General features: G+C 44.6%; 2 protein-coding genes across 2 annotated transcripts in view; one reads left to right on the top strand and one right to left on the bottom strand.

Annotated features, from left to right (window-relative positions):
* snw1 (SNW domain containing 1) overlaps positions 1–5741 on the bottom strand; it is a 32992-nt gene extending 27251 nt beyond the window's left edge. The window contains exons 1-2 of the mRNA XM_078406905.1: positions 5646–5741; positions 1343–1496 (exon numbers count right to left, since the gene is read on the bottom strand). Coding sequence (XP_078263031.1) covers positions 1343–1496; positions 5646–5659 — 168 coding nt within the window. The 5' untranslated portion in view covers positions 5660–5741. The remainder of the gene's footprint in view (positions 1–1342; positions 1497–5645) is intronic.
* A 404-nt stretch (positions 5742–6145) lies between these two features.
* adck1 (aarF domain containing kinase 1) overlaps positions 6146–18209 on the top strand; it is a 415946-nt gene continuing 403882 nt past the window's right edge. The window contains exon 1 of the mRNA XM_078407231.1: positions 6146–6174. The gene's annotated coding sequence lies outside the window, so the exon portion shown is untranslated. The remainder of the gene's footprint in view (positions 6175–18209) is intronic.

Below are 18209 nucleotides of genomic sequence, written 5' to 3' on the forward strand. Positions count from 1 at the left end.
GAATTCTTTGCCACAGAAGGCTGTGGAGGCCACTTCAGTGGATATTTTTACGGCAGAGATAGATAGATTCTTGATTAGTACGGGTGTCAAAGGTTATGGGGAAAAGGCAGGAGAATGCACGGTAGCGCAGCGGTAGAGTTGCTGCTTAACAGCGAATGCAGCGCCGGAGACTCAGGTTCGATCCTGACTACAGGTGCTGCACTGTAAGGAGTTTGTACGTTCTCCCCGTGACCTGCGTGGGTTTTCTCCGAGATCTTCGGTTTCCTCCCACACTCCAAAGACGTACAGGTATGTAGGTTAATTGACTGGGTAGATGTAAAAATTGTCCCTAGTGGGTGTAGGATAGTGTTAATGTGCGGGGATCGCTGGGCGGCGCGGACTTGGTGGGCCGAAAAGGCCTGTTTCCGCGCTGTATATATATGATATGATGATATGAATGAGGTTAGGAGGGAGAGATAGATCAGCCATGATTGAATGGCGGAGTGGACTTGATGGGCCGAATGGCCTAATTCTATTCCTATTCCTTATGACCTTGAATGTGGCCATGCAGAGAACAATATGTATGTACCATTTTCAACTGCTTAAGAAAATATTTTAAAAAGTTGATCACAGCATACCTTAAATGTTATTTTGTATTGACAGTGGGCAAGGTGTTGACGGATAGAATACAGAGAACAGAATTGTGAAGTTAAAGGTAGAATGGAAAACTTAGTTTAAATGTAATGAAACCACAAAATAGGACCTGGGATAATAATGCACAAAACAGAGAGCAAGTATAACAACAAGTAATTAGGAAGGTTGACAGACTGTTATGTTTTCATTGCAAGATGTATGGAATACAATTGCAAGCAATTTTTGATCTCCATATTTAAATAAGATATTGGAGACAGTGCAGAGGCAGTTTAACAGCTTGGTCTATGTTGACGTTATGTTATAAAGAGAAATCGAGGCAGGTTGAAGCTTCCTCTCAGACTTCAGTTTGCAGTATTTTGTTAAATGTCATCAACACTAACGCAATGCATACCAACAGTAACCTCAAGTATGTGAATGGGAGGTGTGCCCACTAAACATTTGCTGTAAAGGCAATCATGCCATCTCTCTGTTTTCATTGCACTCCTCCTGTGAAGAGCTGTGGCGCAGAATTCGAACACTTGAAATTCATTGAGACAATTTACAATAATTAATGCTAAAGATGCAGATGTCAATAAAGATGATGGTCATATCACAGATGTATGACTTGACAATGTTAATTACTGCAGCTAAATATTTGGTTGAAGTACATGACATGGGTCAATCTTGTGAAACGCAGGCAATTTGTTCACGACAAGGCCGCAGACGTTACCTCCAAGGAGCGCGGAACCCATCCCTTTCGGTGCCCATACGGCGGAGGCTCTCTGCGTGATGCCACCAAGGCCGTTTGCCTCGCCCGCTGAGCACGGGTCTTTTCTTCAGCTTCCAGCTGGTCCTGCGATAGCTGCGTTGGCGCGGGGAGAAAACTTAAAAAATAAAAATAAAAATAAATTTTACTCCTGATACATAAGAGCAAGATAAAGACATCCTGGCCTCTCCATTGTGGAATCACAACTGGAACTGAAGCACAGTGGTCAGCACGATCTGCCTGACCTGGTTACTTTCTTTTCGAGAACATCAGCCTTTTCATACCACATTGTGAACCATGGACAAGGTCCAGCTGAGTGCCAGCCGGTGTGGGGCCATAAACTCAACGCCACAGGTACTGGATGAATAAAAATACCACACGGAAAATCTACGCAAATTATACCTGGAACAGTTCCATTCTTGTGGATTCTTGTATTGTAGGTGTTATTCAGTGATTTTTACATTTTTCAGCAAATTCTTTTAAATTAGGAATCTTGTGAAAGATTTATCGTTTCAATACAAGGTATGACTGTAGAGACTGGCCGCACCTTCGGTGAGCACTTCATTTTGAAACCTGTCCCTGACATACTTTACCACAGAACAAACATGTGAGAAACTTTTGACCTGGGATCTGCCTTATAAAAAGCTAAAGAACAACCTCAAGAACTCATGGCATTGGGGGAAGCTTTAATGTGGATTGAAGAGTGGTCTTCACATTGAAGACAGAGTCCTTCTCAGAATGGGACAATGTAACCCGGCAATTGATTCCTATCTCTATTACCTACTTGTGGGAACCAGAGAGTAAAGCATCCAAGTTCGTTGATGACACGAGGAAAGATGGGACATAAAGCTTTGATCAGGATGTATAGACTCTGCAACAGGATAGGTCGAGTGAGTGGGTGAAAACTTGGCAAAAAGGATTTAATGTAGGAAAGTGAGTTATAAAGCTATGCAACATGGAAGCATGCCATTCAACCCAATCCATCCATGCTGACAGAGTTGCTTAGCCTAACCTAGACCTTAGCCTGGCCCACATTCCAGGAAGCCACTGTTTGGCAAGAGCATGGTTCTTAACAAAGACAAAGTTTTGATAATCAACACAGAACATAGAACAGTACAGCAAAAGAACAGGCCCTTCAGCCCACAATATATGTGCCGGACATGATGCCAAGAACATCTCTTATCTACCTGCGCATAATCCATATCCATCCATTCCCTACATATCCATATGCCTACCCAAAAGCCTCTTAACTATCATAGTATCCACCTCAACAACCAACCCTGGCAGCGTAATAGACACTCACCACCCTCTGTGAGAAAAAGTTGCCAAGCACATCTTTAAACTTTGCCCCTCAGTACCTCTAGTATTTGATTTTTCTATCCTGGGAAAAAAAGGTTCTGACTGTCTTAACATACTTAACCATAGTTTCAGAACTGCTGTAGCAGGTCTTTTGAGAGGAAAAGCACATGATCAAAAAGATGCAATGAAAGATTTTGTACAACGAACATTGGTTAAAGTGTTCAAGGGTGAATGGGTTCCCAATGGTACAATGTAGTAATGAATCACATCGGTCGTGATATTTCTGCGAATGTTAGTATTGCTGAATGTACAATAACCTGAATTCTATATAGTTATCTCATAGTAATTAATGATAAGGAGGTTATTAACTCGGGAGCAGCACTGTAGTGCAGTTAAGAGTCACCGCATCTCAGTATGAGCCACCCTGGATCATGCACAAAGTTGACTGGCTTGGGCGCCTTCTTTTTGATGGGATCCTGACCTCAATCCTGTCCACACGAGGTTCACATGTTCCCGCTGTAGTTCGGTGGGTTTCCTCTAGATATCTTGATTTCCTCCAACATCCCAAAGATGTGCAGGTTCATAGATTAAATGGCCACTGTAACATGTCCTCAGGTGTAGTTCTGCTGGAGGCCAGGGCGAGTTGATGGGAATGTGGGAGAATAAAACAGCTTGTAGGCTGGGAGTAAAGAGGTTCTTAATGGTCATATTTAAGACATTGTTGTTTTGGATTAATATTAATAAAACTTAAAAGGAAAGATTGAATAGATTCAGCGTAGGTTCACCAGGTTAATATAAGAAAATAACTGCAGATGCTGGTACAAATCGATTTATTCACTAAATGCTGGAGTAACTCAGCAGGTCAGGCAGCATCTCGGGAGAGAAGGAATGGGTGACGTTTCGGGTCGAGACCCTTCTTCAGACTGAGTAAAGAGGTTCTTAATGGTTAATTCCTGGGATGGCAGGACTGACATCTGATGAAACAATCGGTCAACTGGGCTTGAATTCACTGGCATTTAGAAGGATGAGAGGGGATCTTACAGAAACATATAAAAATTTTAACAGCTTGGACAGGCTGGATGTAGGAAAAATATTCCTGATGTTGGGGGAAGTCCAGAACCAGGGGTCACAGTTTACGAACAAGGGGTAGGCCATTTAGGACTGAGATGAGGAAAAACGTTTTCACCCTGGGGGTTGTGAATCTGTGGAATTTACGGCCACAGGCGGCCAATTAACTGGATGTTTTCAAGAGAGAGCTAGATTTAGCTCTTAGGGCTTAAGGAATCATGGGATAAGTGGAAAAAGCAGGAACGGGGTACTGATTTTAGATGATCAGCCACGATCATATTGAATGGCGGTGCTGGCTCGAAGGGCCAAATGGGTTACTCCTGCACCTATTTTTCTATGTTTATAACAAGTCTCCAAGGGTGGTTTAAGAGCATTGACATCATCGGTCACAACCGCATTGACATCCCAAATTTAAGTCAACACCAACATTGCCATAACCTACAAGTGGCTCCAAATGAAAATCTGTTCATCTAGTGGGTCTCTGATTTCTCAAAGTCTAACATAGATCAACAGAAGCACCATGAGGTAGAATAGCAAGAAAGTTAAAATGTTCGATGCAATGGTACATCAATTGTGTTGTGGTTCTAGTCAAGGTTCAAAGGAGGATTTTGATCAAGACCTATTTTCCAGTACCTTCCTACGAAACTATTAGACAAATAATAATATGCACAGCCCTTGCTTTCCCTCTTTCCATCCCCTCCCCAGTTCTCCCACCAGTCTTCGACTACATTCTATCTCTGTCCCACCCACTCCCCTGACATCAGTCTGAAGAAGGGTCTCGACCCGAAATGTCACCCATTTCCTCTCTGCAGAGATGCTGCCTGTCCCGCTGTTACTCCAGCATTTTTTGTGTCGATCTTTGAAATTTTGGCTCCCTCTGTACTCACCAGGGTAATGCAATCTTTCCTCATTCCTCATTTTTTTAAAGAATGACATTTCCTTTTTTAATTATTTCCAATGTGTGCACCTTTTGAGGTGTTGAGAGTTACCATGGCAGCAACTATGTGGTAACACCAGAAGCTACACACCATCACAATTAGCCCATTACCAACAAACCTTAGTTTTTAAGGTCAAGATTAGTCAGATTTGGAATGTATCGAAACAGGATCCCAGAAAACAAAACTCAAGAAACTTGGGCAACTATTAAGTAGCAAAAAAATGCATTCCCTGAGACCAATGAGATCAAGTGTATGAGAGGAATAGATCAGGTAGACACACAGTCTCATGCCCAGAGTGGGGGAATCGAAAACCAGAGGGCAGAGGTTTAAGGTGAAGGGGGAAAGATTCTAAAGGAATCTGAGGGGTAACTTTTTCCACACAGAGGGTGGTGAGTGTATGGAACAAGCTGCCAGAAGAGGTAGTTGAGGCAGGGACTATAACAATGTTTAAGAAACATTTCGACAGGTACATGGATAGGACAGGCCAGGAGGGATATATGAACCAAACAGGCAAGTGGGACTAGTGTAGATGGGACATGTTGGGCAAGCTGGGCCGAAGGGCCTGTTTCCACACTGTGTGGAAACTATGATTATTTATTTTTTCTGACTCGAGCATAATAAAGTTAATAGCAAGAAATGTAACAAGCGTACATCCCACCCGCGGCGTTGCTCTCATTTCTGTCTCCCTCCACTATCCCATCTCTGACTAGGAGGGTTGGAGCTGGTGGAAGGATCAGCAACCAGGCTCCAACAGGCCCACCACCAGCACTGGAGGTGCCAGCACAATCTGCAACATCTATCTCCTGGCTTATTCCACAGCAGTTGTTTTTTTGGGGGAGGAGCTCGCGTTTCTTTATATATACACATCAGGCTGCACCGTACGCTGAGCAGCGCCCACCACCCCCCCTTTATCACAAGCCCCTCCAACAACTTATGACAGGGATTAGAAAACAGAACCAAACCTCGTCAGCGCCATTTTCTCTCAGTGTCGCCGCCGCTGCTGCCACTTTGCGTCTGACGTCACGCCGCAAGCCGCAAGCCGCAAGCGCGGCAGCCCCCGATCCCGCACGCGTCATTACGCGCGGTGCGGCGCAAGCGGTGGTTGCACATTGGCGCCAACGGCCCTCGACTGACGGCGGCGCCTTTGATGCCTCAAGCCGCCTGCGCAAAGCCTCATGGAAGTTGTAGTCCGGCTCAACCTGATTCAAAACATTTTCCCACACGTGACGTAAAGAGTGGTTCTTCTCTTTAGAGAAATACTCCCTTGTGCGAGGAGCACTTGTTTCATGAAGTCAACTTAAAAATAAATCTGTTCTTTAAAAACGTATTTAAAGCGTTGTAGTTTTCTCTCTAACCGTTTCCTGTTTAAATGGATGGGGCTGTTGGACCACGTGGACAACATCTCCCATAGAGCTTTGCGCGATAGAGGCAGGTCACAGGTCAGCGCTCCAGAGCTCCCTGGGAGCTGGACGCTGAAGTTGACAGTAGCTGGTAAGTGTTGGGATGGAAGATGCTGTTAGTGCGGCTTTCAGGACCAGTTGGTCATGGTATCACCTTTGTAGTTATTGAATTGCGACGCTGCCCGTGTTTACCCGTTGATCAGATTATGTATGTAGCTAAAAATATATGGTGTTGCCATGTCAAATAGCATGACTGAGGGAAAGGTCACTGCCAAGTAAGTGAATATTATTGGAATTCAAAGAAGCAGCGATGAGAAGTTACTCAGGGTTAAAAACTAAATATTGGAATTTACAGAAGTAGCGATGGAAAGAGTCACTCAGCGTTACAAACTACAAATGCTTCCAAACGAGCTGAGTAGCACATGATAATTGATTTATTCACAAAATGCTGGAGTAACTCAGCAGACTGAAGAAGGGTCTCGACCCGAAACGTCACCCATTCCTTCTCTCCCGAGATGCTGCCTGACCTGCTGAGTTACTTCTTCAGACTGAAGATCTGGTTGATCAGATTAACCAATCTGATCAACCAAACGCAGGCTCGGCGATCGCTTCGCTCAACATCTGCGCTCGGTCCGCGTTAACCAATCTGATCTCCCGGTGGCTGAGCACTTCAACCCCCCCTCCCATTCCCAGTCTGACCTTTCTGTCATGGGCCTCCTCCAGTGCCATAGTGAGGCCCACCGGAAATTGGAGGAACAGCATCTCATATTTCGCCTGGGCAGCTTGCAGCCCAGTGGTGTGAACATTGACTTCTCCAACTTTAGATAGTTCCTCTGTCCCTCTCTTCCCCTCACCCTTCCCAGGTCTCTCTCTATCTTCCTGCCTCCACCTATATCCTTCCTTTGTCCCGCCCCCCTGACATCAGTCTGAAGAAGGGTCTCGACCCGAAACGTCGCCCATTCCTTCTCTCCTGAGATGCTGCCTGACCTGCTGAGTTACTCCAGCATTTTGTGAATAAATACCTTCGATTTGTACCAGCATCTGCAGTTATTTTCTTATAGTTCCTATGTTCTATGTTCCTCAGTATCGCCATCACCAGTATTCATATTCCCATTAAATAGGTTGACCAGATAGCAAAGAAGAATAATCTGGATTTTTTTATTCAAGAGTTGCTTGGGTTGTAGTGCAAATAATAAAATTAAATTGCACTTGTATTGATCACCCAAGACTCAGCTGACATGTGGAGCAAATGCTTGAGTACTTGGTGGGGGAGTGTTGAGGAAGCGAGTGTGGGGAAGTCTAGTGGCTTTATAATTGCCAAAACAGTACTTGCTTCAACCTGGAGGTCTTTAATCTTTGATCTCTACATGTGCTTGGTTAGCATCAGGCTTCTGTAAAGGACCAGGTATGGAGAGAAGGCAGGTACAGGTTACTGAGCTGGATGATCAGCCATGATCATATTGAATGGCGGTGCAGGCTCGAAGGGCCGAATGGCCTACTCCTGCACCTATTTTCTATGTTTCTATGACCATGGAAAATATATCATATAGTCAACGTTCATCAATTAAAAGCAAAACACTGCAGATGGTAGAAATCTGAAATAAAACTGAAAATGATCAAAAACTCAGCAGGTGAGATAACGCATGTGGGGGTGAGAGAAACGGAGATAGTGTTTCAGGTGAATGGGGAAATGTAGAAACAATGAACCACAATTCTGGTTAACAAAAAAGACACAAAAGTGCTTGAGTAACCCAGTGAGTCAGGCAGCATCTCTGAAGAACATAGATAGGTGATGTTTCGAGATGGGATTCAGATTGATTGCGTTAGGGGAGGGATGAAGTAAGCTGGAAGGGGGTGGGGCAAGACAAAGCCTGGCATGTAATAGGTGGATATAGGTGAGGGGGGGGAGGTTTAGGTAGATGGTTGGAAAAGCAGCTTCATTCCAAGCATAGACTTCACCCAACCCCCCCTTTTTTCTATAATTCACTCTCCCCGTCTCCCAAGGGCCTCAACTGGACGCACCTATTTCTACCCTCCCCCTCCCCTTCCACCTCCATTCCTTCCTCTAGCCTCTTCAATCCCTTTGTCTCACACCTTCTGTCTTTTCATTTCTGGACCTTGTCCAACCATCTGCCAATCACCCCCCGTAGAAGGATGAGGGGGGATCTTATTGAAACATATAAGATAATTAGGGGATTGGACACATTAGAGGCAGGAAACATGTTCCCAATGTTGGGGGAGTCCAGAACAAGGGGCCACAGTTTAAGAATAAGGGGTAGGCCATTTAGAACGGAGATGAGGAAGAACTTTTTCAGTCAGAGAGTGGTGAGGGTGTGGAATTCTCTGCCTCAGAAGGCAGTGGAGGCCAGTTCGTTGGATGCTTTCAAGAGAGAGCTGGATAGAGCTCTTAAGGATAGCGGAGTGAGGGGGTATGGGGAGAAGGCAGGAACGGGGTACTGATTGAGAGTGATCAGCCATGATCGCATTGAATGGCGGTGCTGGCTCGAAGGGCTGAATGGCCTACTCCTGCACCTATTGTCTATTGTCTATTGTCTATTGCCTCCCCCAACCTCTTCACCTCTATACACCTATCACTTGCCAGGCTTTGTCCTGCCCCTCTTGCAGCCTTCTCCCTCGCCCCTACCCATCCCCCAACATCTATTTGAAGAATGGTCCTAATGCAAACATCACCTATCCATGTTCTCCAGAGATGCTGCCTGACCTACTGGGTAACTGCAGCACTTTGCTTCCCCTTTTCTCAGGTGATCTTTCTAAATGGTCATCGGCCTGAAATGTTATCTTTCTTTGTCCAGCAACAGTTTGATTGTTGCAACATTCCTAGCGATATTTTCCAACATATCCACACACTGACCAATGCTGGACCACTTAGTCTATAGTTTCATGCTTCGGTCTGAGTAATGGTGCTACCTTTGCTGTTTTCCAGTCATCCATGAATTGTTATTGACACATTCTCCATCTCTGCCGCCACTTCATTTAAGGCGTTAAGTGAGATTTGTTGTCTTAATCAAGAAGGTAATTTCAACAAATCAATGCGCTAATTAAAATCCAGTGCCCAAGAAGCCAGAATTTAAGGAACCCAAACAAATGTAGAGGAAGGAACTGCAGATGCTGGTTTACACCGAAGATAGACCCAGAATTCTGTAGTAACTCAACGGGAAAGCAGCATCTCTGGAGAGAAGGAATGGGTGACGTTTCAGGTCAAGATCCTTCTTCAGACGAGGGTAGTAGGGCTGGAGGAGCTTCAAGAGTAGGGCAGAAGACAACTTTGAAGCTGGTACGGCTTGGGTGGGGGAGGGATGGCGAGAGAGGGAATGCACAATCCAGTGGTATGAATATTGATTTCTCTAGCTTCATGTAACCCTTGCATTCCCCCTCTCTCCATCTCTCCCCCCACCTGTCGTACCAGCTTCAAAGTTGTATTGTTGACTCTCATTGTCTACTCATTTTCACCTAGGCCACAGCTAACAATGGCTCGTTTCCTTTATCATCGTTACTTTTTTGCATATCTTGCATTCATTTGTTCTATAACTCTTTACATCACCGTCTATGTCCCTCGTTTCCCTTTCCCCTGACTCAATCTGAAGAAGGGCCTCGACCTGAAACATCACCTACTCCTTTTCTCCAGAGATGCTGTCTGACCCGCTGAGTTACTCCAGCTTTTTGTGTCTAGTGATTTGATGACACTTGATTACAACCTTGTGGGCAGTAATTAGCTGGATTGGATTTGTCCAGCTTTTTGTGAACATGGAGACATAGACGTAGAAAATAGGTGTAGGAGTAGGCCATTCGGCCCTTCGAGCCTGCACCGCCATTCAATATGATCATGGCTGATCATCCAACTCAGTATCCCGTACCTGCCTTCTCTCCATACCCCCTGATCCCTTTAGCCACAAGGGCCACATCTAACTACCTCTTAAATATAGCCAATGAACTGGCCTCAACTACCTTCTGTGGCAGAGAATTCCACATATTCACCACTCTCTGTGTGAAGAAAAACTTTCTCATCTCGGTCCTAAAAAAGAGTGAAGCTGAACAGGACATACTTGGACAACTGCCCACATTGTCTGTACTGAAACAACTTGACTAGAGAAGCATTAGATCCTCCCCAGACCTATGCACAGAGAACAAAATGTTGGGAATCGCAAATAAATAGCAGAACAAACTGAACTCGTTTCTAATTAATGTAAAACAGCATCTCTGGCACAATGATCAGGCTTGTCACATCTGGGATTGGTTGGGAGAGGTTAGAGGAAGTGATTTTCGTCAAGACAATATTCATGGCACGTAGAGGCTGCGTCCCAAAAAACATAACGCTGAACGTAATTCCCAGGAAAGTTTTTTAAAGTCTTAACAAGGACTTGGTATGTTAGTTGTTTTCTTTCCAGCTATACAATAATTTTAATGAATGAAATAACAGCAGAAAATAGTTATTGCACGCTTTCCCTGGGTTATGAACTCCTATACAATTGAATGTGCTCCTGTAGCACAGTAGTGTGGCTGATAAATAAAGTTCTATCGTGTCGTAACGTTTCGTATGGAGCTGCTGCCTCAGAGCATCTGAGACCCTGGTTCGACCCTGACCTCGGTTGCTGTCTGTGAGGAGTTTGCACGTTCTCCCTGTGTCCACATGGGTTTCCTCCGGGTGCTCCGGTTCCCTCCCACATCCCAAAGACGTGCGGGTTTGTGGGTTTATTTGTCTCTGTAAAATTGCGCCTGATGTGCCGTGATTGGATGAGAAGGTGGGATAACATAGAACTAGGGCGGCACGGTGGCGCAGCGGTAGAGTTGCTGCCTTACAGCGAATGCAGCGCCGGAGACGCAGGTTCGATCTTGACTATGGGCACGCCGTCTGTACGGAGTTTGTACGTTCTCCCCGTGACCTGCTTGGGTTTTCTCCGAGATCTTCGGTTTCCTCCCACACTCCAAAGACGTACAGGTATGTAGGTTAAAAATGTAAAAATTGTCCCTAATGTGTGTAGGATAGTGTTAGTGTGCGGGGATCACATGGCGGCGCGGACCCGGTGGGCCGAAGGGCCTGTTTCCGCGCTGTATCTCTAAATCTAAATCTAAACTAATGTGAACATGTGATCGATGGTCAGTATGGCCTCATTGGGCCGAAGGGCCTGTTTCTACACTGTATCTCAAAATCTCAACTCCATTCATATGTTTGCTGTAAGCACTGATGAATGGCAGGACTAGTTTCCTCTCTCTCACCATTTCTGCTGATTGCTCTTATAATTCTTGTGTGCTTTTGTGGGCATTCATTACAACAATGTGAAGGTGTACACCAACCCCATAGTGATCGATTTTGTTTTGTGTATTTTCTGGACTACGGGCAAAGTTGACATTTGGATGGATATCTGTAAAAATGTTCGTTTCCAAGGACAGCCTGTGATTGCAGACCATTTAAAAATCATTAGATAATTAAGGAGTTATGAAAGGAAATTGTGTATGACAAATTAGTTTGAGGTCTTTGAGAATGTAACAGACTGGGTGGATAAAGGTACCAGGCTTTGTCTTGCCCATCCTCTCTTCCAGCTTTCTTCCCCTCACACCCGGAAGAAGGGACGTCATAAATAATAGGAGCAGAATTCAGCCCATTCGGCCCATCGTCTACTCCGCCTTTCTATCATGGCTGATCTATCTCTCCCTCCTAACCCCATTATCCTGCCTTCTCCCCATAACCACTGACACCCTTACTAATCAAGAATCTATTTCCGCTTTAAAAAATATTAATTGACTTGGCCTCCACAGCCTTCTGTGGCAAAGAATTCCACAGATTCACCATCCTCTGACTAAAAACGTGACCCGAACATGACCCAAGACTTCAACTTTCCATGTTCTCCAGGGATGCTGTCTGACCTTCTGAGTTACTCCAGCACGTTGCGCCTTTTTTTTTGTAAACCAGCACCTGCAGTTCCTTTCCGCTTCATAAATGTAATTTTTAATTTATAGGCGATGTTTAGTAAGGTGCCAAATAATGAGTGACTGCACAAGCTAAGATCACATGGGGTTGGTTTATATATTGGCATGGATATGGAATTGGTAAACTAACAGGGAAGAGAGTCGGGATAATGGATCATTCTTGGATTGGCAATGGTAATCAGTGGAGTGCCAAAGGAATCAATGGTGGGGGCATACCTGTTAATAATATTAAAGATGGACACAAAGTGCTGGAATATGTCAGCGGATCAGGCAGCATCTCTGGAGAAAAGGAGTAGGTGAAGTTTCGGGTCAGATCCTTCTTCAGACTGAAACCTGCGGGCTTCAGTCCTTGCAGTCTGAAGAAGGGTTCCGACCCGAAACATCACCTACTTCTTTTCTCCAGAGATGGTGGGGAAGATGGGGGAAAATGTGCAGAAATCCATTTTGGAAGAAAACATCAGAAAACGTATTTAAATGGCATGAGACTATGACATGTCACGTTGCAAAGTAATGTAGTATGTGCAGCACAAAGGGTTGAAATGTAGATACAGCACGAAAAGAGAAAAGATAATGGGACCTTAGATTTAATTGTAAGGAATGTGCAGTGGAACAAGAAGGAAGAATTTTGAATTGCCTCACAAGATCACTGGAGACACCATATCTAAAGAACTGAGTGCAGTTTTGGTCTCCGTATTCAAGGAGAGTTATGCTTGCTGAGGAGACAGTTCAAAGGTCCATAGGAGGTTGATTCCTGCCTACTTTTGTCCCGTGTATAGGAGAATGAGAGGTGACCTATTTCAATCTGAAGGGGCGGCGCAGCGGTAGAGTTGCTGCCTTACAGCGCCTGAGACCTGGGTTCAATCCCGACTACTGGCGCTGTCTGTACAGAATTTGTACGTTCTCCCTGTGACTGCGTGGGTTTTATCTGGGTGCTCCGGTTTCCAAAGATGTGCAGGTTTGTAGGTTAATTGGCTTCGGTAAAAATTGTAAATTGTCCCTAGTATGTAGGATTGTGCTAGTGTATGAGGTGATCGCTGGTCGGCGCGGACTCAGTGGGCCCAAGGGCCTGTTTCCACGCTGTATCTCTAAAGTCTAAAGACGGTGGATGTTCCCATTTGTGGGAACCTTCTTGAAATATTAATTCTGTCTACAGATACTGCCTGTGAAACAAATAATTATGATTTAAAAAAAATGTCACATTCCTGTCATCTACTGCATTTTGCTTTTGTATAATATTATTATTTTAATGTTGTCCTATGTGAGCAAAGTTTCTATCATGACCTTGTCTATTGTTATCTCCAATCTACCCCAGCAATTCAACAATGTACATTCTATGGTACAGAAACACTGTGCATAGAAACATAGAAAATAGATGCAGGAGGAGGCCATTTGGCCCTTTGAGCCAGCACCGCCCTTCATTGTGATCATGGCTGATCATCCATAATCAGTAACCCGTGCACGCCTTCTTCCCATCTCCCTTGATTCCGCTAGCCCCTAGAGTATCTATCTTTTAAATTCTTCCAGTGAATTGGCCCCTACTGCCTTCTGTGGCCGAGAATTCCACAAATTCACAACTCTCTGAGTGAAAAAGTTTCTTCTCACCTCAGTTTTAAATGGCCTCCCCTTTATTCTTAGACTGTGGCCCCTGGTTCTGGACTCCCCCAACATTGGGAACACTTTTTCCTGCACCCAGCTTGTCCATATGTTTCCATAAGATCCCCTCTCATCCTTCTAAATTCCAGTGAATACAAGCCCAGTCTTTCCAATCTTTCCTCATATGCCAGTCCCACCATCCCGGGGGGTTAACCTCGTGAACCTACGCTGCACTGCCTCAATAGCAAGGATGTCCTTCCTCAAATTAGGAATGGTCTATGGTGTACGGTCTATGCTTGGGTGAGTTCCTTTCCAGCCCATCCCTCTGTTACTTCCTCTATACAATTTGTCTCCACTCTCCCTGTCGAAGTGACTTCCATATGTTACTTTCACACAGGGTGAACTACTTCTCCTAAATTCTCTATTAAATTTATTAATTGCTTTCTAATCTTTCTTCCCCCGGGGCTTAGCATTTCTGCATGAGGAAATGTTGTATTATTGAATACTTTCTAGTGGTAAGGAGGGATAAACTTGCAAAGCTTTTTGCATGGAGTTTGGACAGATGCATGGAAAGGAAAGGTTTAAGGTGACACGGGGGAAATGCAGACAAATGGAATTAGCTCTTGGTTGGCATGGACGATTTGGGCCGAGGGGCCTGCTTCTTTAGTTTAGAGATACAGCGTGGAAACAGGCCCCTCGGTCCACCAAGTTCACACCATCCATCGATCACCCATACACTAGTTTGGTGTTAACTCAGTTTCGCATCCGACACACTAGGGGTAATTTACAGAAGCCAATTACACCCCTCCCAACCCTTCCGAATTTGGCGGAAAGTTTCTGTTTTCTTATTTCATTTCCGCCATTCCGATTTCGCCTCACATTTTTCCGCAAAACAGTCGGTAATTTCAATTTGTCAATTCGGCCGCTAGATGTCGCTAGGGGTTCCGCGAGAAATCCCCCCCGTCCTGGAAGTCTCCCTGAAAATGTGGCACCTAGGCTGGGCAAGGCAGCCAATCTGGACCTCATTGGGACTTCCATGGCCAATTTGTCAATTCGGCTGCGAGAGGTCGCTAAGGGTTCCGAGAAAAATCCCCCCGCCCTGGAAGTCTCCCCGAAAATTTGGCACCTGGGCTGGGCAAGGCATCCAATCTCAACCTCATTGGGGCTTCTACGGCCGATCGGTGGGTTGAATTTGCAAGCCGGGGCTCTGGAACTCCAGCCTAGCTGGAGCCAGCACATCTATCCCCATAGCCGACTTCCTTGGCCGGCTGGATAAACCAGCAAAGCTCTGGAACCAAGAGTGCCAGAAAATCAGTGGTGGAACTGAAATGAGTAAATATTAAATTTAAGTGCAAGATTATACAATTATATTAATTAATTAAGACGGGGTTAAAATATAAAACACGACAGAAAAGTCAATTACCACCTTTTTGGGCTGATTATCAATTAATGTGCAAATTTACTTCAATAAGTACTTCCATTTGCCTAGTCGAGTCGCATATATCAACTCTTTCTTCATAACTTAGTCATACATTTTATGACCATTGTTCTATTATTCAAAACCAAGAGAATTGGGATGTGGAAGGAAAAAGCAAAATAGAAAAAACAAAACAAAACAATTTTTTCTTTCTGTTGCACAAAGTATCTCTGTTCAACAACCTTTCTATAAATAGCAGAATATACTCAGGATAGGCCTGGCATTGTACATGTAGTCCAAGAACTACAGACTGTTGGAAATAATAGTAGTTTTTTACACATGAATGTATGTGCATTTGGCGTGCATACTTCTTTTTTGCTGAAAAGTTGCATTATGTGCCATATTATGAATTTTGACATAAAATTCTGAATTTTGGACATCAAAATTATGAATTTGTGAAATCAAATGTTGGGAGGTCTGCAATTAACCTACAAACCTGCACGTCTTTAGAGTGTGGGAGGAAGCCGGAGCACCTGGAGAAAACCCTCGCAGGTCACGGGGAGAACGTACAAACTCTGTACGGACAGCAGCCGTAGTCAGGATAGAACCCAGGTCTCTGCCGCTGTGAAGCAGCAACTGCGCCACTGTGCCGCCCCCTGGGCTCCTGTGCTGTAAAACTGTATAATCTCCTGAGAACTCTCGGCTCACTCCGAACTCTGTTCCAGAAAAGAAAGCGCCAATCTTTTCTCAGTAAAGATTGTTGCAATGTTTTGTTTTGACAATTAAACGAGTGAACATTTGTATCCATGCACCAGCACCGTTGTATCTTGTTCATAATGAGGAGACCTGAACCATGTATAATAATAATAATAATACATTTTATTTATATAGCGCTTTTCATATACTCAAAGACGCTTTACAGAGATTTTGAGAACATAGGGAAATGAATAAATAGATAAATAAGTAAATAAATAAATGAACAGAGAAAGGAGACAGAAGGTGAGGTGACCTTCAGTGGTTGAAGGCAGTACTGAACAGGTGAGACTTCAGCGATGTTTTGAATGTGGTGAGTGTGGGGGAGTCTCTAACGGTTTGGGGTAGTGAGTTCCATAGGGTGGGAGCAGCGATGGAGAAAGCCCTGTCCCCCCAGGATCTGAGTTTAGTCCGGATGTGGGGGGATAGGAGATTGGCAGCGGCAGAGCGGAGGGTGCAGGTGGGAGTGTGCCTGTGGAGGAGGTCAGTCAGGTAGGATGGGGCCAGGTTATGGAGGGCTTTGTAGGTTATGAGGAGGATTTTGTACTGGATTCTCTGGGGGATGGGGAGCCAGTGGAGTTTATAAAGGACGGGGGTGATATGGTCACGGATCGAGGTGTGTGTGAGTAGACGGGCAGCGGAGTTTTGAATGTATTGAAGTTTATTGATGATTTTTGAGGGTGCGCCATAGAGGAGGCTGTTGCAGTAGTCCAGACGGGAGGTGATGAAGGCGTGGATGAGGGTTTCTGCAGCTGTGGAGGAGAGGGATGGACGGAGACGGGCAATGTTTTTGAGGTGGAAGAAGGCTGTCTTTGTGATGTGTTTGATGTGTTTGTCGAAGGAGAGGGTTTGATCAAGGATGATTCCAAGATTCCGGATGTGAGGTGAGGTGGATACTGGGAGACCATCAATGTTGAGGATGAAGTTAGTGCCACAGAAGGTAGTGGAGGCCAATTCACTGGATGAATATAAAAGAGAGTTAGATCGAGCTCTGTGGGCTAGCGGAATCAAGGGATATGGGGGGGAGGCAGGCATCGCCGATTGTGGATGATCAGCCATGATCACAATGAATGGCTGTGCTGGCTTGAAGGGCCAAAAGGCCTCCTCCTGCACCTACTTTCTAGGTTTCTATGTTTGTATAAAAATGTTTTCATCAGAAAATACGGCCTGCAAACCAGCAATGATCATAAAAGTGCATTCTGAAGTAAATTTATTGAATAGAAATGTTTTAAAATAATAAATGAGGTATGTAACAAGATATGAAAATATAAATACACAAAACTGGACATGTTGCTTTTATCAACCGCAAGGGAGATCTCACTCGTGATAGAATAGCCACTCTGGCGTACATTTGCCATAGAACTACCTATTTATCATAGAACATCAAATCTGCCATTAAGTACGCACCTTTAGTGAGGAGGAATTTCTTCAGTCAGAGGATGGTCAATCTGTGGAATTGACTGCCAAAGATGGCAGTGGAGGCCAAATCAGTGGGTATTTTTATTGTGGAGATAGACAGGTTCTTGAGTAGTAAAGGTGACATTGGTTATGAGGAGAAGGCAGGAGAATGGGGTTGTGAGGAAAAGATAATCAGCCATGATGATTGAATGGTGGTGTAGACTTGATGGGGCGAATGGCTTAGACAATAGACAATAGACAATAGGTGCAGTAAGCCATTCGGCCCTTCAAGCCATCACCACCATTCAATGCGATCATGGCTGATCATTCTCAATCAGTACCCCGTTCCTGCCTTCTCCCCATACCACCTGACTCCACTATCCTTGAGCTCTATCTAGCTCTCTCTTGAATGCATTCAGAGAATTGGCCTCCACTGCCTTCTGAGGCAGAGAATTCCACAGATTTACAACTCTCTGACTGAAAAAGTTTTTCCTCATGAATCTGCTTACGCTGCAACTGCCCTAACGATGTTTTAACTGCCAATCTATTGGCTAAAAATATTTCTGTGTTCTGGTGAGGTTTTTTTCTAGGGAGCTATTGCTACCAGTGGATCTGATATTCTACTGAGCCCACTGTCAGGCATGTTAAACTGCATCCGCGGAATCTCTGTTCTCTATGACACTTAGATCCGACTCCATTATAAACAGAGCCCTTGATCCCACCAGCAGCAATGACCTGACTGAAACAGAGAGCTATGTTACAATATACAATATGTTCAATCAAACTTCCTCAAACTCAATTGCAACAAATCTGAAATCATCATCATTGGTCCAAAAACGCTCACCAAATCCACCCAAAACTTCATCCTCAACATTGATGGTCTCCCAGTATCCACCTCACCTCACATCCGGAATCTTGGAATCATCCTTGATCAAACCCTCTCCTTCGACAAACACATCAAACACATCACAAAGACAGCCTTCTTCCACCTCAAAAACATTGCCCGTCTCCGTCCATCC

Source organism: Rhinoraja longicauda, chromosome 10 (genome assembly GCF_053455715.1).
Source record: "Rhinoraja longicauda isolate Sanriku21f chromosome 10, sRhiLon1.1, whole genome shotgun sequence".
Classification (NCBI taxonomy): domain Eukaryota; kingdom Metazoa; phylum Chordata; class Chondrichthyes; order Rajiformes; family Arhynchobatidae; genus Rhinoraja; species Rhinoraja longicauda.